Source organism: Pezoporus occidentalis, unplaced genomic scaffold, assembly GCF_034315485.1.
Source record: "Pezoporus occidentalis ecotype Australia unplaced genomic scaffold, CSIRO_AGI_Poc_V1 ctg170, whole genome shotgun sequence".
In the NCBI taxonomy this organism is placed as follows: Eukaryota; Metazoa; Chordata; class Aves; order Psittaciformes; family Psittacidae; genus Pezoporus; species Pezoporus occidentalis.
The window spans coordinates 1,054,662-1,077,278 of record NW_026913532.1 but is presented as its reverse complement, the minus strand read 5'-3'; the positions used below and the strand labels follow the sequence as shown (position 1 = coordinate 1,077,278).

General features: G+C 39.8%; 1 protein-coding gene across 1 annotated transcript in view; it reads left to right on the top strand.

The window, feature by feature from the left end:
* The window catches only part of MSH3 (mutS homolog 3), a 119,434-nt gene that overhangs the window by 60,718 nt on the left and 36,099 nt on the right, over positions 1 to 22,617 (top strand). The window contains 3 exon segments of the mRNA XM_062613899.1: positions 2,540 to 2,672; positions 14,859 to 15,046; positions 17,857 to 18,025. Coding sequence (XP_062469883.1) covers positions 2,540 to 2,672; positions 14,859 to 15,046; positions 17,857 to 18,025 — 490 coding nt within the window.

The window sequence follows — 22,617 nt, the reverse complement described above, 5'->3', positions numbered from 1 at the left end:
TGGGAAAAAAGCAGGCTTTTAGGATAGTGGAATATTTTGGGTGCTATGGTGTGATCATAGAGACTGCTGTCAAGTTCAGAGATAACAGAGTGAATTCCCAAGTTGCCTGGGATCAAGACAGCAGAGTCTGTTACCAGTTTGTATGACTGTGGAGGAATGCATCTACCTGTGCTTCAGGTAGATGGTGGCAGATGGGGCACTGGAAATCCTGGTCTTGTACAGCAGGGAATGAGTTATGTGTCATTTGTGGCAGATGAGGGGATGGTTTTACTGTTCTAGTAGAAGGCAGTGTGTCACTGAACAAAATCCTGGCACTTAAATGCCATTAGATTTATGTGTATCTGAGCTTACATCCCATCGTGGTGTTCTTCTTTTCACATGCAGCATAATAGAATTTCAAGGACTGTTAGATTTAGCTGTCTTCAGGGCCAGAGGCCTCTGACTGCCAGTCTGTTGTAATGTCTGCAACCTGTCGAGCTGCCTTATTTCATGGATTTCCTCATGGATAGCATTTTTAGCAACTACAGTGGCAAGTGGCAGTGCAGTTTGGCAATAAAAGCCATGGGCAAGACAGGCAGTCTTCCCTGAAATCTTACATTTTGATTGCATCCTTACTTCTCATCCCTCTGTGCTGGCTGAGCTCTAAGCATCTCACTGGTCTGGGAGAAAGACGTGGGCAGGGCTCTATTTGTCTTGCACATACTCAGCTGGTATATGAAGTGTTGGTATTGAAAGACTGCTTTCTTCTTTACCTGCAAGGGTGGACAGACTCAGACATAGCAGTGTGGGGGTTTTTGAACTTTCTTGTCTCAGGAGGAGAATGTTATGATAAGCGTTAGTTGTCATTCTGGGAGAAAACACAAGGATTTTAAATAAGCACTGGGAAGTCTTGAGGATTTGTGAGACTATATACCACATCTGGCATCAAAGAACCTTTACCTAGATCACAGTCAGTTATATCTCATTGTATTACACATGACGACATGTTCAAAATTAAATGAAACTTGCCCATAGCAAGGAAGTTTAGGATCATCTGCCTATGAAGTTGGATGATAACTTGTTTTGTGTTCAGAATGTCCTCTGAGCATATGGTATCAGCAAAAACTACACTGAAAGGAGACCAAAAACCTGCCCCATCCCTCGCAGTGTTCAAGGCCAGGTTGGATGGGGCTTGGAGAAACCTTATCTAGTGGAAAGTATCCCTGCCTGTGACAGGGGGTTGGAACTGGATGAGCTTTAAGGTCCTTTCTAACCCAGACCAGTCTGTGATTCTGCATTTCAGATTCAGCCCTATTTGCCAGAAGCTTTCTGGATGACAGCAAAACCCTTCCAGTGCACTGGTACTCATAGAGTGTGCCCAGCAGCACATTGCTGGGGGGACTGTGGAGTAATATGTAATCTGGAACAATTTTTTTTTTTTTGCTGTGAAACCTGAGCAAATCTTAGCACAGCCTTCATCCAGTTGATTCTATTTTGTAGTGCACAGTTACTTCAGAGATAAAGCCTGAATGTGGAAAAGCTACGTTCAGAGGAATCACGCTGTTTAGCTTTGACACATCTCTTTCACTGCTGTCTTACAGTGAGCTAGAAGGAAATGGACACTGTTTCCTTTGTGTTGCATGCACTGAATTTTGGTTCACTAACTCCCAAAGGTAAATTCCTAATTTGTATGTTTTGGTTACAGCCATGTACCCTTTATCTCAGTGTTCTACTAGAAGGCAGTATTGAGGTAGTTTGGTTGCATAAAAAGTAAAAACGGAGTTTCCCTTAGCTCTGCTTTTTACAGTCAGTTCATGGGTGTATTGGAAGCTGTAGCTGTGCTGTTAGCAGCAATGTAGATTGAGGTGAACCTTGGCCGTATGTTGCTCATTTTAAAGTTATTTTCTGACAGTGGCTGTAAAAACATAATTGTAAGGAAGGTGCAGATAATGGTAGAATTGTTTCTTCACATAAAAAATACTACCTTACTGATCGACTTAATCCCTGAAATAGGGAGGTTAATGGTACAGGGAGAGGAACCCAACATTCATTCTGATTCATGCAATTACAAATTGCTGGTCTGGATCAAAAATAGCCAAAATGGTAACCAGCATCTATACCATGTTGGAATAGATTATGCTATGTAGAGTTCAAATGTAAATTCCCCCAGGTACTTGTCTGCAGGTTTAGGATTGACTGTTCAGGATTCAGTGTTTCTCATATAATGTACCACTGGAAGAACATGTAGATATGTATTTGGCTGGTTTGAACGTAGAGAGGGGATAATGAGTTTATATCCAGCTTTTTGCTTGCATCTCCAGTGAAAGCCCAAGATTGTTTACATCTCTGAATTCTTCTAAATTCTTCTACTTAGTTATTCATGAGAATGTGGCCTTAGTCAAAGTTAAATAAAACAAAAACAAAACCCAAGCAAAGAGGAAAAAAGCCCCAAGAAACCAGGAAAAGCAAACAAGTCAAAGGAAGAAGCTCATGAGGTATATGCCTTTCCCTCAGAAAAATACAAGTTTTATTTATTGATCTTACAATTGTTCTTTTACAGTGAAATCAATGCCCGTCTTGATGCTGTGTCTGAAATTCTGCTGTCAGAATCCAGTGTGTTTGGTCAGATTCGAAATCTTCTTTGTAAGCTGCCAGATATAGAAAGAGGCCTCTGCAGTGTTTTTCACAAAAAGGTATATCCATAATTAACCTAATATATTATTTCCCAAATGGTGTCGTTCTTTCTTAATGTATTATAGTTTTTGCATGTTTGTTTAAATATATTTTCTTCTCAGCAAGACTGAGGATGACCTAATAAAAGGATGTGAGTTCATAAAAATTACTTTTGCCATATGGGGGAGCCTTATTTTATTTGTTAATCAGTGATATGCTGATGGAAGAAATGCCTGAGTAGGGTTCAGGAATACATAAACTGTATTGCTAATGCTAAGAGGAAATACGTCTCTGGTATTTGTGATTTAGTGGCTGGGTTCAGTGAGATGGGATGATGCAATACGTCCTTGTGCCATAAGTTATTTCCCTTTAAAACAAACCACTGCATTCTGTATGCTTATCTAAAATCACGCTCAGGGTCCTGAAGGTTCAATCCGCCATGTCTTCTCTGGTTCTGGTGCTTTCTTTATTCTTGAATAATGTATCCAAGCAGGTTGTTCCTTTATCTTCACTGCTTAAAGGCGGTCAATATTATCTGGTACAGTCCGCTCCACTTCTCCTGTAGAGGATCTCCTGAAAATTCTTAACATAAACCCAGTCTCTGGATCTAAAAGGGTAATCCATGCCTCTCACTCTTGTCCTCAGTATTCTCTTATTTTTTCTAATTGTTTTCCCAGATTGACCAGAAATTTTAGGAGATAAACTTCTCCCACTTCCAGAAGACTTTCTCCTTTAAACTGGGACTGATATGGTCTTCCATATAAAATTTTTACATAGGATAGCCTCTGGTACTCTGTTGTTCTTTGGCCAATGGTTAGCAAAAGAAAGAGTCCTTTAAATCCAAGACGGCAAATCATTTTTGATTCGATTTAGTCAATACGGATTAGCTATTACTGAATATCCTCTACAAATTTGTTGATTCCTGAGATCTTGAACCAATCTGCAACTTTTCTTTACTGGCAAGATAGGAGTATTATATTCCAATTCACATTCAATTAAGAATTTATATTTTAAAATTTATTAATGATTTTTTTAATTCCCTTTCCTGCAATTTTAGGGGCTATTGTATTATTCTAATTGGGCAGGCCCCCCTTTTTATTTCTACTTTAACAGGTAAAGCATTTTTCGCTTTACCTGGCACTTCAGATGTCCGTATTCCCAGATATACCTGGATTAAGGATTTTTTCTATTTCAGGGAGGTCCTCCTGTTCGCTTTTTCTGTTGAATTAAAGATAAACTCAAAACTGCAGTTAATTGATTTTTAACTCTTTAATTCCATTTGCCTTCTTTAAATGTTGCTTCTTGTCCTAATAAGGATTTCGAAGAATTCAGTATGCATAAAAATTTTATGCATTCTTATTTGTTTTTCCAATTTGTGCCTCTTTTTGCCTTTTTTTTTGTTTGTTTTGTTTTGGATTTTTTCTTTTCTTTTCCTTGGTGGCCAGTAGCTCCCACATCTGTAACAAATTCTTTTCCCTCTGAATTAACGCCGAATAAGTTGCTCCTGTATCCACTAAAATTCCACTTTATTTCCTCTGGTCTCTAGTTTTAATTTAACCAGTGGATCTACTAGGGTAGATTCCCCAGGTCCCTTGTCAGTCTAGTTTCAATTCAGCCACCGGAGTCACTCCATGGCACTCTCCTCCCTGGGCGGTCTCACTTCCAACGTCCAAAACTCTCCACAGCACACACACACACATACGGTCCCATAGGAGAAGAACCCACTTCCCCCACCTTTGTCCGACATTCCTCCTTCACCAGTTTCAAAACATTCAACAACCCCTCAGTCCCGTCTATCAACATGTCTGTTCCCACTTGTTTGCCTGCCCCAGCACTCATCCCGTGCTCAAACACAGGAGCTGCGCGAGCTCCCCTCCTTTCCCCCTTAGTTTTCTTTTTTTTTTTTTCTTCTCACAGCTGCTCACCCTGCTCTGCAGGGGTTACAGATGCCTGCCTCTGCAACAGCACTTCTGGTTTAATGTGAATGTGCTGCTTGTTGCCATGACAATCTCCTCCTCCTTATCAATATCTGATAGGACAGATATAGAGGATGCTCCTCTCAGAGGTATCTGTGATATATAATTTTTCTATTTATTTTCCTGATTACTGTTTTTTAACTTTTAAACATCATTCCCCCAATATCACAGGCTGAACAACATCTCTCCAGCTTAGCTTTCTGGTTTTCTCTGTCCTTTTTCAAAGCCAAAATTAGGTTTTTCACTTTAAGAAACCACCCGGAGTGGCAGACAGAATGTGAAATTAACATAGCTCTGCCAGATCCCTATCTGTATATAGTACTCCATCCCATTTTCTGGCCACCTCAAAACCAACATTAATTGTAACAATGTATTATAATTCAAAGTTCCATTTTAGGCCATTTCTCCTGATCGCAGAATTGTAGAATTAACCGGGTTGGAAAAGACCTTTAAGATCATCAAGTCCAACCATTACCCCAGGACTGCCAAAACCACCACTCAGCCATGTCATTAAAGGCCTCATCTCAATGTTTTTTGAACACTTCCAGGGACACTGATTCCACCACTTCCCTGGGCCACCTGTTCCAATGCTTGATCACCTTTTGGTGAAGAAATTTTTCCTAATACCCAGACTAAGCCTCCCCATGTGGTGATTTTTTTTTTTTTTTTTTTAATCTCTCTCCTACAATTCAACCATTTTCATTGCTTTACATGTACACACTGCCATAAAGGATCCTCTGCCTTAGGCATCAAACATCTTTAAAGAACTGCTATCAAACCCTAACACATGACAGACAGAAGGAGGAATCCAAGTCAGGGAAAATTCCATATCAAATTGGAAAAATGCTTAGCAGTCTCCAGAGCAATCCAAGTCTGGAAAGGCAAATCAAGCACATATAGATGATGATCATGGGAAAGAGTCATTTCATTGACACACTGTTCTCTTTCCATATCATTCCTGAATGTCTTACGGGTTTTTTACGGATAAGCATATAATAAATAGGGGGCTAATACCTGTCCTCTGGTACTCAACTTCGGAGACTTCACACCAAAATCCCAATTAATACTTTCCCAATCTCATAAACAATCACAAGCTTGGCAATTAATTTTTCAAAAGTAAGCTTTTTACACTCACAATATTTTTACAGATAGGAACATCACAGTCTTCATAAAAAAATATACCTGCACACAAGACCTGATATTCCATATGTATGCATCAAGTACTCAACTTTATCCAGAAGTTTCCTATCAAATTTTACAAGTTAAAAATAACAGGGGTGTACATCATGCAAAATTACAGGAGTGGAGAATTTTAACTTTTAAGTTGGCAACAGTCTAACTAAAAACAGACATTGGTTACAATATTTTATCAACGTTTTCTTGTTTACCGAACCCCCAGAACACCCTCCCAGTTCTTTCCAATGTGCCAAAATGTAACCCAGTGGGCATTTCTTCAGAATTCCCTTATTTTGACCGGCTCCCATTTCAAACAATCTTTTACAAATCTATAGCTTCTCTTTCCTAGTGCTCTGCAAATGCACTTAAAAATATGAGAGTACCTACACACAAGTTTTATGATATTCTCAGGGGTTCAGTAAAATAATATCTCTGGGTTCTGCAGATCAGTTCCCCTGTTGTTAGATCATAGTTTCGGTTCCAGCAAAATTTACACTGTCCTAGTATCCACGGCAGGTTCCACTGTTCAGAAGTTACTATGCACCCATATGTGAGGCTACAAGCCTCTGGTACTGAGTGTAAAGTCCAGATCTCAAGAATAGGACTACAGATATTAGAGGTTATACTTCTCTTATACAGCCACTGGGGCGCAGAGAGGGAACTCGTCTTAAACCCCCATTAGCCACAGTTTACTTTTGTCTACTCCTCCCCCACCGCTTAAACACTAATCTTTAACACTAACGACAGACATACACACACACAAAGCACTTAGGCACAACACAAAACAAAGACGCTTCGTCCGTCTCCGGCCGCTCTCCTCGCGGAGAACACGGAACCGCGGATCAGGACTCCACACTCGCTTCGTAGCTAAGCTACGTCTCAAGTCACACAGAAACCCGAACACACATGGGATCCCACACACTCACACTGTGCTTCCTGCCTTACCCTTCTCCTACTTAGCGGAGACCTGGTGGGTTCGCCTACCCCTTCATCTGCTCCCACTACGGTCATTAGCAGATCCTTCCTGGCTCCCAAAACTTGGGATGCAGCGAAAACCCGAACTCACCCGATCCACCCTCAGGATCGCTAGCGGCCGCTCTACCGGTCGGCGAATCCCCTGCTTGCAAGACCTACCTGCCAAGGGGAACTACGCTGTGCGCCAGACGTCTCTGCGCGCCTTACCAGCAGCCCCGGGCCACGCGTACGCCTTACAGGCCCCCTAAGTTTCAAGCGTACCGTTTCTCCGCAGCCGGCACAGGTTGTTGTCTGTCCTCGCAGTGAGCGGACGAGGAGCGGAGCTCCTCCAGGCAAGCGGCCTGGGGCGCCTAGGATGTCCGCCCCTCAGCCGATCCTGCAGCCGAACAGAGACCTCCTGGCTGGCTCGCCAAATTGATGCGCGGATTGACTCCACAACTGGTTAAAAGTTGTAAAGTAGGTATGCTTTTTATTCAGCGCTGAGACGCACGGGGATAATTCCTCAAAGTCATGCGTACCTCAGTGTTGTTTCCCTCTACATTTATTCTCTAAAGTTATATATATTCATAAGGTTGCACAACACGCCTATACATATACATGTCCTATCCCCGCTTCGTATTATAATGAGCCAGAAGGTCCTCTGCGCCTGCGCAGTGCCCTCTCTGGTCATGGGCAGGGGTCTCAAGATGAAGTAAATGAGTCTTCCTCCTCTGGGTAGGGGTCTTCAAGATGAAGTAAATGAGTCTTCCTCTTCTTGCACTTTTCACCTTTTTAGTCTTCACGTGTGGCCTTAGAGTTTGGTCAGTGTCCCGGCCGTAAATCCTCTGCTTCCCCCCTTTATCAGTAGATTCAGGCGTCTGCTTATCAACAGGACCGGAGGTCTCTGTTCTGCTTAGCAGGCATTTACAACAGATCGTACTTTTGTTTAAGCAAGCAAATTCCAGGACCAGGTATCTGCTTTCCTTATTAACAGGACCGGAGGTCTCTGTCCTGCTTAGCAGGCATTTACAACAGATGGACAAGCAAATTTCTCTAACCCCCTTGTATAACCCCCCTGTACAACCCCCCTGTACTACCTCCCTGTACATTGGTCAACCCTCTGTATCAACAGCACAAAGTTTTCGTCTCTCTGAAAATCTGAAACTCGGTTCTTGTGTAACTTTTAAAGCCCTAACATGTTGTGGTGCTGGGCACATGGAAAGACTTCATGTGTCAATGAATGGTTACAGCCGTGATGAAGTTTATGGAAAGAGGGAGTGTGCACCAACTTCCCCATCCTCTAAAATGTACCCTATCACGGAATCATAGGATGGTTTAGGTTGGAAAGGGCCTTAAGATCATTTGGTTCCGAACCCTTTGCCGTGGGTAGGGAAACCTCACACTAGACCATGTTGTCCAAGGCTCTGTCCAGCCTGCCTTTGAGCACTTCCAGAGATGGAGCATTTACCACTTCTTTGGGCAGCCTGTTCCAGTGCCTCACCACCCTCACAGTAAGGAGCTTTTTGTAAAGAAATGTTTGTAGGGATACATCTGTATTCCACGCAACAACCTGGCAATCCTATCTTGTGCTTCCTTTTTTTTTTTCTTTTTTTTTTTTTTTAACAGTAGTCAGTATGTGTTTCTTCAGGTGTCCCTTCTGTTGTAGGACTGCTTACCCTTCTCAGCTCTAAAGCTGTCATTTAGGTGGAAACATTTAGAGATCCTCAGTTTTCATGTGATACTTGGAATGCATGTTAACTATCCACTGTAGCATGAAGATACATGTAGTGAATCAGATGCTGGAAAGGAGTTGCAGGAGAGGAGGGTGCTCCCAGACGATCCTCAAGAAGAGTAAATGAGGGGAAAAAGAGCCAAGCATCACTTTTCCTCTCATGAATTAGCTTCTCTTGGTAAAAATCTAGTTTGTCATCCATTGCAGAATACTGTGAAGAGTCACTGAAGCACTGAATATTCCCTGAAGATCTCCTGGACTTTGAGGAGATGACAGCATCCCTGAAGGATGGGGTCTGTTTTGAATAAAGAATCAAAAGCAGTCTCGGGGAAACAGATTTTCAGTCTAGACAGACAGTGGATATGGAATCTGAAGAAAGGTCCCTGCAAAGCAGATACGTGTTCAAGAACATGGAATAACTGCTTTTCATGGCATTTTGATATTTTGTTTGGTTTGGTTGGTTGGTTTTTCCCCCCTCCCCCAGAATATCCAGTGAATTACTTCATTTCAGTTCCCACTATAGAAACCTTTACAGTTCTGTTAATTCCATATATCCGTCTCCCACATGCTCAAAAAGGAGGTTCACTGTAATTTCATTCCCATTAAGGGATCCAGAACTTCAAGTGCAATGCACTGATGGCTTAACTAAACAAATGTGCTTGTTAGTTCAGTGTCAACTGCAGGAAAAATAGGTGAATGTGGCAACTGTTTCATCCTTCAGGCCATTTAGACTCCAGTGACTTAAGTATTTGAGGAGGTATGTTTCATGAAGGCAGAACACTGAAGTGGACAGAGATAGCTGGGTTGTCTTAGTCATTCCCAACATCTTTCATTCAGATCAGCCACTGCAGAACTTTTTATTGTGCAATGCACTTTGCACCAGTAACCTTTAGAGGAGACAGAAAAAAATGAAGGCAAAACAGTTCTCTTCTTTGGAACTGACTTATGGGAACTCTTCTGACAAATAACATCATTTTGTATTTTCCTGGTTTGACTTTTGGGTTTTGTTTTTTTTTTTTTTTAAAGTCTGCTAATGCTTCTTATTTGGTAACATAATTCACATTGACAGTTGTTAAATGATCCTCAACAAGTTCCCATAGCCCCAAACCCAAACCACCAAACAGCATTGCTGATCTACCTCCAGGTATGAGCAGTGTAGAGATAGAACAGCATTATTGTAGTGGCAATTAGGTATTACCTTGGAGGTTGTATTACCAACTTCAAGTTTGTCCCAGCGTGAAAAAGGACTATGGGAATGAATAAGGATACAGGAACAAACTTACTGTTCTATGGAGAGTGGAATTAATACAAGGACTGGTTCTTAGTTTTTACAGCTCCAGCACCTGACATCTTGCCCAGCAGAAATGCTGTCAACAGCAGAATGGTCTCACCTTCCTCGATGGCAAGAGAAGGGTGGCTGGAGAGCAACTGTTTGAAGACTTCTTGGCAACATTCAAAAGCTGACTTCAAGAGGAAACAGAATTGCCAAGAGCTTTGTCTAGATAGGGCCTGGAGCAGATGCAAAACTAGATCTTCCTGGAAGGACACGTTGGTTCAGTGTTTTCCATAACCAGTTCAGCTGTGCCCTCTAGGCCCTGGAGAGAGCCACCGAATTAAAGAACAAAATGTAAGCCACATGCGTTTCCTTTTGTGATCTGCATCTTAGGACAGTGGGAAATATGAATAGCAGGACCCTATTTTTGTGTCTCGGTCAGAGTGATTACTGCTTAGTCTTGTCTTGGAGTACACAGAAGGGCAATAGAGCAGTTGGAGATCTATGACTGAATAGGTCTAAAACCCAGTAGAGAGTAAACATGTCACCAGTACTTTTAGTCATGTGTCCTACAGATCCATCCTGATGTTGCTTGCTGTTTTCATGCCTTGCTTCATGTTGTGTGTTTCAGAAGATAAATATTTATACAGCCTAGATCCCCAACTGTTTATCTTATTGGTACCTTTTGTGCAATAATTTTTATTTTCTTTTTTACTAAAGCTTAGTCACCAAAGTGAACAGGAATCATCACAACAAATAGTCATTGAATTTCAGAACAGATTAAAGTGAAGCTGTTTCACTGAACTCCACTACAGGGTGTGAGGTCAAGAATCAAACCTTTCCTGGGTATGTAGGAAAGTGTCATTTCAGTTTGTTCTGCTTCTGACCTCTGCCATAGGCTCTCCCTTGTTTGCAGTTCCTCACAATTTCTTGCAGTTGAAAAAGCCTGTTCAGTTCTAAATCACTCTCTAAAACTTTGCTGCCCACTTAATCAGGGCTTCTTACCTGTGCAAAATAAAGCAGGTGGGCACTTGCTTACAAAGGAGGGTATTTGCTGTTTGGATGCTTCCAGGGATTTACCCTTGGTTTTCCAGTGAATACTTCACTGTTGTACTCAGACTCCTTGGTGAAGAAGGGTGCTGCCTAGAATGATTGCTGAGTGTTTAAAATCTTTGCTATAAGCTTGTCATCTAGAATGGTGCTGAAAATGTGCCCTTCTCTGAAAGGTATGTTTAATACTTCATTGAAGATTGTGTTATTCAATCACAAGATTAGAGTAGATTCAGAGAAAAATGTTGTATTTCAAATTATTTTTTCCTCTTACTAAATCAATTAAATCAGTGTCTGCTGTGTGTGCCCAGAAAATTACTGTTTGAATAGAATGTTTAAAATAAATTCTCCCCATAGCATATTGTTGACTTCAGATAACATGTACCTTTTGTATTTTAAATTTTTTCTTCTATGAAAGCACATCTGGTGTATGCTATACTTTTAATCTTTTAAAGAATTTGTACCACAGATATTTTTAGACTTGCTGATTCGAGCAAGTTGTCCCCTGACAATTAACAGAAGTAATGTCATAACAAGGGGACAGAGTAACCTTAAAATTAAATTCCTCATTTTTTTCTAAAGCAAAGCCACTATGCTCACTATATTAAAAATATAAAGGTAAGTACTACGTTTTGTAATGAGTGATAAATGTATGCTGCATTTCAACTCACTTTTTTTAAAATTTAAAATGCTTTTAATTTGGAGTGGTCAATGGCTGTCAGCTGTGTGTCTCTGTGGCTCCCTACTAGATCTGTAGGAGACAATTCCACTAATGCAAACAAAGCTAAATTGTTTTCAGCGTTGTTGAAAGTGTGTTAGAGCTGGCATACTGCTGTGATCTTTCATGCATTGTTTTTGATGGCAGTCCTACTATTTTCAGTACAGTTGGATAAACTGCTGGTTGAAAGTATTGTTTAGCATTGCTGTCAACTACGAGGTTATTCTCCTTGTGCCAAAGAAACTGTAATAACTACCATTGATGGTATTTCAAAGTTAGACTTCAAAACTTGCATTGAATAAGCTTGAGAGAATCTTCCGTGAATGCAAGAATATTAATCCCACTTTATGCAAACCATTTTTACTTCATTTTAAAGCTTCTAATTTATAATAGTGTTATATGTATTTTGTAAGGTTACTTAGGATTTAAGTGAAATCAGTCCCACTTTAATGGACCCCAGCTTTTCGGAAGTGTTCCGAGTTACATGTTTGCTTAGTAAATCATTTCTGCAGTGGAGCCATTACATTTTAGATGTGAAGTCCTGTGGTGTTACTAAAATCAAGCCAAGAGAAACAGTAACACTCTGAATAAGCTCAAAAAGGGTATGTTCACCCTCTTTCTTGGGTATGCTGCGTTTAACAATATTGTTTGCAGTAAAGCATGCTGGATTTCTTGTTCTCCAAAGGTACTGTAGACCTTAGCTCACAGTAAAATCAGGTAGGTTTTAACTCATTATATGTGTGTTATGGTGTGTAAGCTTTCACAGTTGCCGTGAGAAGCTTCAGCATGTTCATTAGACATCCTTTGAGAAATCTCATGATAACTTTTAGGGTTGTTTATGGCTTTGTACATGACCGAGGTTGGTTGTTCCCCCCTCTCAAATTCTTTTATAAATGACACTTGCTTGAAATCTAGTTTCTTACCCCTGCTGAAGCCTCACCATCACAAGCCTCACCACCCTTATTGAAGAACATCTTAGAGAAGTTTTTATGTATTCTTAGAACTTTTTCCCAACTTCAGTAGGTATTGTGCTAATTAAATCCCTTTTTCATTCCTTTTTTTTTTAAAGAACAATTAAAACAACCACCACCAGCTGGTCAACAGGTGTATTTCTTACTGTCCATATTTTCTCGTTCTTCTTTTCTGGACATTGCTAAGAATCAGCTAATGCTGTTTTTCAAGGACCAGTGTTGCAATTTAGTGTGGCATGGCTTCAGCCTTTGCCTCCTTGAGTTCGTTTTGTAAGCAAGGGAAGTCTTGCAGAATTCTATCCTTTTATCTACATCAGTGTTGATGATGATGATGATGTACTTGGTCGTACTGTATTTTACTTTACCAGTCCAAGCCTGGATTTATCATTTATTTTGTCTTTCAGACCTTTTGTTTGTGCTTTGACTTCAAATGCCATTGACAGATTTACTGCTTTATTATTTGTTTTATGTTCTTGTCAGAGCTTTTGCAAGATAAAATTAGTAAATTCCAGATTATCAGAAAGATGCTGATAAATTGCAGCGAGTGCAGGGGAGAGCCAAAGTTTTCATGAGGCTGAAAAATGGATTGTTTACGAAGAAAGATTAAAAGGCTGTAGTTTGGTTAAATTGATGATTTGGTTAAATTGAGGAGAACATAAGATTTAGAGATACTTGTTAACACCCTGTTAACAGCAGAAAAGCAGATGAGATAGTGTGGTACAAAAGAGTAAAACTAGAGACTCTGGGATTAATTTGATGGAAGGGAAATTTAAGATGTCTGATAAGACTTTTACATGATGATACTTACTGCTTTATGATTAATTTCTGAAAGGAAGTGGTAAGCACACAGCTTCTAAGAATATTAGGGCCCAAGAGAAGACAAAAAGAAAACCCATGCAGAAAAATCCAGCAGTTACAAGGAAACCACCCAGTGGGTGTCTTATATCCCTAATTTACATGGATCTGAAACAAAGATGAACTTGGGTTTTCCAGAAGCATTCAGAATGAAATCTCTTTAGTCTTCCAAACTGTCATGAAACACTCATGGTTAAATTACCCAGTCCCTTAGTGAAGTATCTACCAACCTTGCCTGTTTGGTAGAGTTCTTTAGCATACAGCCATGCTTCAGGAGAGTATGTAGCAGATACTGGCTTTATGATAACTTCAGTAACATTTAATTACTCCTGTGACTGAATGCATATTAAATGGCCAGGAATGATTTTTTATTTTATTGTATTTTTTAATTTTTGTTTAATACAGTCTTTATGATAGAGCAAATCAGTGAACATGTCAATTAAACTTAAAAATTACTTTCTTTCTAGCTTTATTGTTGTCAGTCTCTTACAGCTTCCAGTAGTGTTCTACTACTTCTGTAGTCGATTGCCAAGGCTGCAGGTCTAGATGTATCTTTATTCTGCGTTTATACAGCATGGGGGACGCTCTTCCATTGCTGGTCACAGCAGTGACATTATTTAATGAGAAGAGAGCCAAGGCTGTAAGTGGAGTGTACATTAATTTATTGTTTATGGTTTTCAGAAGATTGAATTTATATGGTGTTCGTGTTGTGAAGGCATTACAGAACAAACTTATTTTAGGGTTATGTATGTGGGGAAGGAGGCAAAGTGTTCCTTTAGAGCCCAGCATTTTTGTTAATACTTGCTTCTGGGTACATAAGTTATTTGGAAGAAATAAGCACAGTATAACAGATGAGAGAATTGTTTTAGTTCTTGCATATGGCTGTGGGAAGGAAAGAGAATGAAAAATTTACCTCTGGGGAGAGATTTTGAAAGAGAAGGGGTGGCAAAATAAAAATGCAGGAGTGTTTTATGAAATAGTGATTCATGGAAGACTGCGTGTTCTGCAGTTAATGTTGTACTGATTACCAGAAAACACTGACCAGAAATTGAGTATTAGGCTGTTTGTTGCCTAGGTAGGAGAGAAAACATAATGTAGGAAGAGAAGGATGTGGCATACAAAGATTTTCATAGTAGAAGCATTCAGTTTGTCCTACTCCCTTCCTTGCATTCTCAGGTGAGGAAAACAAACTGTTTTTTTTCTGTATTGTCAGTGCACTGAAGAAGGAATATCTGATCTACACGTCAGTAAAATACGTTTTATATGTTTCTATCCAGCAACAGGAGTAACGGAGATCAGGTCCCAACTAACAATAGTGGTTGAAATAGTAGTATGCTTTATTAACCTTGTGAATGTGGTAAGACTATGCAGCTGTGTTAGAAATAGTCCATACATTTTTGTTGTATTTTGTATTATTTTCAAAACAGCATAAAAGTTCTTAAGAGTTTAAGGAAAATATAATAATACACCATAATGATTTAGATATTGCTTCCCTTCTCAGTGCTCAACCCAAGAGTTCTTCTTGATAGTCAGCACTCTGTCTCGCCTGGACTTGGAGATTCAAGCTCTTGTTCCAGTCATACATTCTTACGTGAAAACTCCTCTATTACAAAATGCACTGTTGGAAATCCCAGAACTTCTCTCCCCAGTAAAACATTATTTAAAGATCCTTAATGAAGAAGCAGCCAAGTAAGTAGAGAAAATACATGAATCTTCAGTGCTTCATAGACTTTCTTGAGTAAATGTATTCAATTTTGAGGGTTACACATCTGGTTTTAATATACCTTAGTTTTATATTTTTTGTTTTATGTACAGGTTACTTCGTTAAAGCAGAGGTTGTTTTCTACAGCTTATATTCTTTTTTTCAAGTTAAACTATGAGAGAAAGTAGTTTGTTTAGTGGGTGTTTGCCTCAGGCTGCATAATTTTTTTAAAGTTTTTCAGCTTTTTCGGGGAGTGAATTTAGAGCAAAATATGTTTTGCTCATGTTAATTTGTTTAACAACTTTTAAAATATATATTTTTTTTTTAATAGAGAAGCTTTTTTTTTTTGTGGAGAGACATGACCTTTAGCAGAGTGGCTGCTCTGCTGTTAGGAATAAGCCTTTGACCTTTTTTGTGAAAATTCATCAAAGCTTTGAGTGTCCTCCGTCCATTTCTAAAAATCTCTTTGCATGGTCACTAATGACAGAGAAAATATGTTTAATAGTTTTATAGATAGATCTTCCTGAACTTCTATGCTGTAAGCAAGTTTCATTTAACTTTTAACATGATGATAGAAGACTGATTAGATATTAGTGAGATTAATTATTAATGAGATCTAATTGACTGTGGTATACGTGAAGGTTCTTTGAAAAATGTGGTCTATAGTTTAATATGTTGTTATATTGAGGCAGTATAGTCGTGATGTTTTATTTTCAAAACAGACTAAAACTTCCATTCTGTTTATAAAATCTTTCTTTATCTTTCTCCAACTGAGATTTAAAATTAAGAAATTTAAGAACTTAAGAGTGCTTAGACCTTATTTTGTTTGCTTCAGAATTAGAGACAGATGCAAGGTGTGTAAATTTAGAATTGGAGAGGGCTAGAAGTATTTGCTACACCTGTTGGACAGGTGGGATTATGAGATTTCTACTGATGAATGTGATCCAATTATAGTTGTGGCAGGTTATGACAAAACAGAGTGTATCTTAATTATACCAGAATAGATAGGTGTAAAATATGCTTCCCTTTTTTTTTTTGTTACTGTATAGATAATGGCTTGAACAGTATACAAAAATAAGATACAGTAGTATTAGTAGAAGGTGTCATCAGAGATCTGCAGAAGTTATACATTTTATTTGCATTTATTCAGAATGACTAAAAGACCCCACCTTTTGGCTTGAATATATTTAAAACTTGTGTGGCAGTATTATTTGGACTCAAACCCCTTTCTTTCATTGAAATCATGGTGACTACTTATACAATCGTGCACTCATATGTATACTGCATCATGTGTTAATTTTATTATGTGGTGTGGGTAAAATACTGTAGTGGCATTCAAAAGCATCCTTGTGATCCAGGGTTTTTTTTAGGGGGTGTTTGAGATTTTGAGTTTGTGGTTTTGGGTTGGTTTTTTTTTTTTTAAACTGTCAACTTTTATATTTTTGGTAGGCATCACACAGCAGTGACAGTCTTCACAATCATCAGCTGGCTACTAGCAGTCTTCTTTTTTTTACTGCATTCCCATGGAAACAGATCTAATTAGCACAAAATTGTTTCTAAAAATTAATACTGTATTTTAAAATGACATTTTTACTGTCATTTTATGCAATAACTATATCCATGTAATGCAAAAATCAAAGCACAGCTTAGTGTTACCTGTCTGGTCACTGGTTTGTGACCAGCTGTAGTTTCATTCACAGGCAAAGGGGTATTGAAGCGGGTAGACTATTAGACTTTTTATTGCTTCCATGTTTTATTACTTTCAGTTTGCTAATTACTTGCTCTCCAAATATTAGATTTCAGGGTAATTATGCAATTAGCTTGTACGGTTTTGTATTTGCTTTCAAATACAAATGTGTTTCCAGTTAACTTAGGGCTGATTTCACTACTTTGTTTGCCTGCTACTTATTAAGATAAGTTAAATTTTTGTTATTTTTGATGACAACCATATTTTTAATAGCTTTTTCAGCTTCCCCGTTTTAAACATTTGAATGGCATTGTGCGTTTGGGTTTCAATCCTGAGCTGAGATAGTGCAGCCAAAACAATTCTGTCATTTTTCTGACACTGAGACTAGAAGAAGGGTCTTTGTTTTGCCTGTATTAAAAATGCTCTGGTTAATCTTTCCTTGAGAAAAGAAGGAAGCTGCTCTGAGAAACTCCTGATGATATTCTGCTTTGATGAAGGCCTGTTGGGAGGCACTTCTCAATCCACATGAAAATCTGTCAATTTGGCTAAATTCGTAATACATTTAAAATCTGTGTTCAGAAATTATCTAAATCTTTGCATTTAATCATGATAAAGATGTTGTCAGCACTTGGAGTGCACGAGGTTGGTACAGCAGTTCCATTCCAGAATTAGGGTTGAGGCAGAAAGGAATTCTTTTTCTTGTGCTTCTTTTTCTTGCTCTACTCAACTGAGGGAGAACAAACAGAAATCTGTAGAATGCACATCCAGAAACGGCAAGAAACCTGAGTCAGCAATACAAGAATGAGCATGAAGTGATACAGTAGAAAGAAACAGGAACAGATTGGGTTTGAACCATTTGGGGGGTTATCTTGGTGCAGCTTCTTAGAGTTCATATATGAAGTTCCTTTCTATTTATGTAGTGTGTATGACAGCTTTTGGTAAATGTGCTGTATCATGACCTAGTAGCAGAAAAGCTGTGTTTAGAGATGAATAAAAAGGTTGTGTTAAAACAAATGAAAATTAACAAATAAAAGTATGGACACAACCCATAGAATTAGAAAACTTATCTTTGGTTTTACCATTATTTTATCTTATGCTTCTTATGGATAGGACTGGAGATAAAACCCAATTGTTCAAGGACCTTACAGACTTCCCTGTCATCAGAAAGAAAAAAGAGGAGATTATGGGTGTGCTTTCTAAAATCCAACTGCATCTGCTGGACATTCGTAAACAGATCAAGAACCCTTCTGCAGAATATGTTACAGTTTCTGGTCAAGAGGTAATATGGTATCTATTATGTATGGCAGTACCCTTGCTTGTCTGAGAAACAGCTTAAAAGTTAGACTTAACTAGAACTTTCTTCATTTAATATGATACTCAGTGAGGTCATATACTTTAAAAACCATGATTTTTTGTACAACTTCAAAGTACAGTTTTGTGACACTGTCACTTTTTTAAGTGAATTACTTTAGTGATTCAGATAATAAAACCAGATTATTTCAGTTGAGTTTGGTTCAGTAATGTTTTGCTTTTTCATATATGTAGACAAGCTTGCATGCTTCCAGGGTTATTTATGTGGCTAGTAAGTGCTGAAATATTCTCAGAGAACCAAAAAGCACAGCATTAGGTAGATTTGAAGAATGGTAAAATGATTTGTAATTACTGATTAAAGCTGTAATTTGAAAGATGGGGGAGAAGAGAAACAGTAGTAAAGAATGATACATTCTTTTTACTTTTAGTTCTTAGAAATAGTAGTTGCGGAACAGAGCTTTTGTTTGCCAGATGCTGTGTAAGTGTGGGCAGGCCATGCTCCAGCCAGCCGAGAAGTTCAGTGCAAAAAAATGAGAGATGGCAGATCCTGTCACATTGGTGGGGCAGCTGAAAGGAGCAGTGAGGTAGCACTGTTCAGTTTTGGCCTTTGGCAGCTCAGGCTAGGAAGACTGGGGAAAATGCCACAGGAAACTGAGAAAAGAAAGGAGTTAGGGAGCTAGGAGTTAGGAAGAAAAGCTGGGAATAAAAGAGTAAAGATAAGGAGGGAAAGTGCTGGAAGCAGCCCATTGTCACATTGGGGGCCTAGGAAGGTGGGAAAGACCCAAGAGAAACATCATGCTACTGATAGGCAATGGTGAAGGTGAGAGAGAAAGTCAGAAGGAATGGATTAAAGATAGCAGCATTTGATGAACACCTTAGGTGGGTATTCGCCTTCTATGATGGGGCTATGGAACTGATAGACAGGGGCTGAGCAATTGATGTCATATACTTGGACTTGTGCAAAGCGTTTGACGCTGTCCCACATGACATCCTTGTCTCTAAGTTGGAGAGGCATCGATTTGATAGGTAAACCACTCAGTGGATAAAGAACTGGCTGGATGGCTGCACGCAAAGAGTTGTGGTCAACAGCTCAGTGTCCAACTGGAGACCAGTAACGAGTGGTGTCCCTCAGGGATCAGTGTCGGGACCAGTCTTGTTTAACATCTTTGTTGGTGACATGGACAGTGGGATTGAGTGCGCCCTCAGCAAGCTTGCCAATGACACCAAGCTGTGTGGTTTGGTTGATAGGCTGGAGGGAAGGGATGCCATCCAGAGGGATCTCGACATGCTTGTGAGGTGGTCTGATGCCAACCTTATGAAGTTTAACCATGCCAAGTGCAAGGTTGAGGCAATCCCAGGCACAGCTACAGGTTGAGCAGAGAAGTGATTCAGAGCAGCCCTACTGAGAAGGACTTGGGGGTGTTGGTCGATAAGAAGCTTAACATGAACCGGCTTCAGTGTGTGCTCGCAACCCAGAAAGCCCAACGTATCCTGGGCTGCATCAAAAGGAGTGTGACCAGCAGGTCGAAGGAGGTGATCATGCCCCTCTACTCTTTCTCTCCTGAGACCTCACTTGGAGTATTGTGTACAATTCTGGTGTCCTTAACATAAAAAGGACATGGGACTGTTGGAACAAGTCCAGGGAAGGGCCACGAGGATGATCAGGAGACTGAAACACCTCCTGTATGAAGATAGGCTGAGAAAGTTGGGGCTGTTCAGCCTGGAGAAGAGAAGCCTGTGTGGAGACCTCATAGCAGCCTTTCTGTATCTGAAAGGGTCTGTAGGGATGATGGAAAGGGACTCTTCATTAGGGACGGTAGTGGTAGGACGAGGGGTAATGGGTTAAAACTTAAACAAGGGATGTTTAGGTTGGATATAAGGAGGAATTTCTTTAAGGGTGGTGAGGCACTGGAATAGGTTGCCCAGGGAAGTTGTGAATGCTCCATCCCTGGCAGTGTTCAAGGCCAGGTTGGACAGTCTTGGGTGACATTGTTTAGTGTGAGGTGTCCTTGCCCATGGCAGGGGGGTTGGAACTAGATGATCTTAAGGTGCTTTCCAACCCTAACTGTTCTATGATTCTACGATTTTTGAGGGTGAAGCTGGGAAGAGGAAGCAAGTGTAGGTAAAGCTCTGGGTAGGCTATTAGCATGGATGCTGACGTCCAAAAGCAGAAATTTGGAAGAGTGTGTTTTGAGTATTGTGTGAGGAAGGGAAGGGACAGGATCTGAGAGGTTTGTCTCAGAGAGGCTGCATTAAGAGGTGGGTGATGGCACGTGTGTGGAGAAAGGAGAAGAGAGCACTTGATCAACGAGAGAAGAGCATCTGGTGAAGTAGACAGATACGAGCTGACCAGGAGGGTTTGAGAAACAACCAGGCACTATGCACATGTTCGTGAGAGGAGAGCTTTGTAACGGGACAGCTCAGAAACCATTGCAGACAGGGTGCCATGTCTTTGATGTATTCATGAAAGGAGCTGCAGAGCTTAGGGGTAGTTGTTACTTAATTACATCTGGTACGGGTGTTTCGGAGACATCAAATATAGCAGTAGAGGAAGATGGTTGTGAGGAAAGGAAGGATACTAAAGGAATGGAAGTAATGGAAAGGGGATTGTATGGGAGTTCCAGAGCAGTTTCCTTGAGTTACGCTCTCTTTCAGTTCTGTATGGTATATTCTCATGTTCTTGTAGCAGTCTGATAGATGTAGTATTCAAACGCTTCCTCACATCAGACTTGGGCAGAAAGCAGGTTTATGATTTGCTAGTTCTGGAAGCTGGAGAAGCTGCCAGGAAACTGTTTTATGCATTCCCCTACTCTGAACAGCTGTTCAAGGTACAGGCCTTTTTGGAGAAGAAAAAATAATCGAACTATTTTTTCCTTAATATGTGCCCCCAAAACCATGATTGTGAACACATGGTTAGATTTTCAGAGTCAGCCCAGTTTGTTAACTTACATTTGTTAAATTCCTGTTGGAGTTCTGATGAAGATCTAGCTGATGCATACCTTTTCCAAAACACGAGGTTGCACCCCATCTATCCTATCATTTGTTTCCAGACCTGTAATGTAATTCATAGTGTGCACTGAATAGGACAGAAAGCAGTCTGGATAACAATAGCATTGCTATTCATTTCAGGCAGGATTTAGAGAGAATTTGCTGTATTTGGCAAATACTGATTTCTTGTATTGCATAAGCAGTGCTTTGGTCCCATTTATTTATTACTGCAATTATTTATCTAATAGGGCTAAGAATGAAAGCAAATGCTTTTGTTGTTTTGAAGAAGATTGCAAACTCTGCTTGTTTCTCACCAGCCACACAAACAGGCCAGGCGACTGAACTGGCTGTGTTAATTCAGACTGTTTTTAGGCATCCAGCACAGACACAATTGTCACACTATTTTGTGTCTTCCTTTCCTAAACAATGGATATTTATTTGAGATGAACTTCAGAAAAAGCTGTACAGGACATCAGCAACACCACTAGTGGCAGCAGCAGTCGTCTCATGTTCAGATCTTTGCAGATCTCTGCTTTTGCCCATTTTCAGTCTTTTTATCTCACATGTATTATGCAATTTCAGGGTTTCTACATTACCAAATATGTTAAAAGTGTCTTATATGAATTAAAAAATAGTTCACTATGTCGTTGCTGGAGTCTTGTGCTCACATTAGAATTATCCTTCTTGTTTGTATTTGCGGGTGATTCCTGGCTGCTCTGGTGAGGTGGGGAAGTTTTTATCTAAAACATACCAAATGTAATGGAAAAGCTTTGTCAGCTTTTCTGTGAAGGTGGTCAGATTCTGAGTTAATCTAATCTCTGTTAGAAATGTGGTTTCCAGTTGAAATTTTTCATTTGAGAATGCCTCAATTCTTTGATATCAGGACCTCAGGCTAGTGTTATAAAGATAACGGACATGAATCATACAAAATACTGCAATAAACACATCATATAAATTACACTGCACTGAGCCTCTTACTACTACTGCTGGTTTTCCATGTTCCTTCACTTTCTGACCCCAAGTTCATACAAACTTGATGGAAGGTACTATTGATGCAGTGCTAGCATTTGAGAGTTTGAGCTCCTGTCTGTGAAATGTTGTAGGTGGCTGTGGCTCAGCAGAATCACTGATCCTGAGGCAGGAGGACACATCTCTCTGATGAGGTGTAGCTTTATCAGGTGATCTATAGCATAGAGTCAGTGTAAATGCTAAATTCTCTACAAGCCCCAGTCAGGATCAGGTAAGTAAAACTTACCTACTAGCTTTAGTATGGCTTTGGCTTAGTAAGAGGAAGGTGAGGAGAGCGTTTGTGGGTTTGAATAGAAGGGCAGAGATGGGGCAGCAACATGGTAGGGCTCAAGAACAGGATAGGAGTTGCTTGTTTGTCAGAAAATATTTATGCCATAACCCTCACTTGTGGGGCAAAAAAGAACACTAGCTTCTGATCTGCTCAGTCAGTGTAGGCTGATTATGGTTTTCTTCTGATGCATGCAGATTTCTTGATGCATGATGATTATGGTTCTGTAATCTTTCTTAACATCCCATGATGTGTAACATTATATTTCTGTTTAT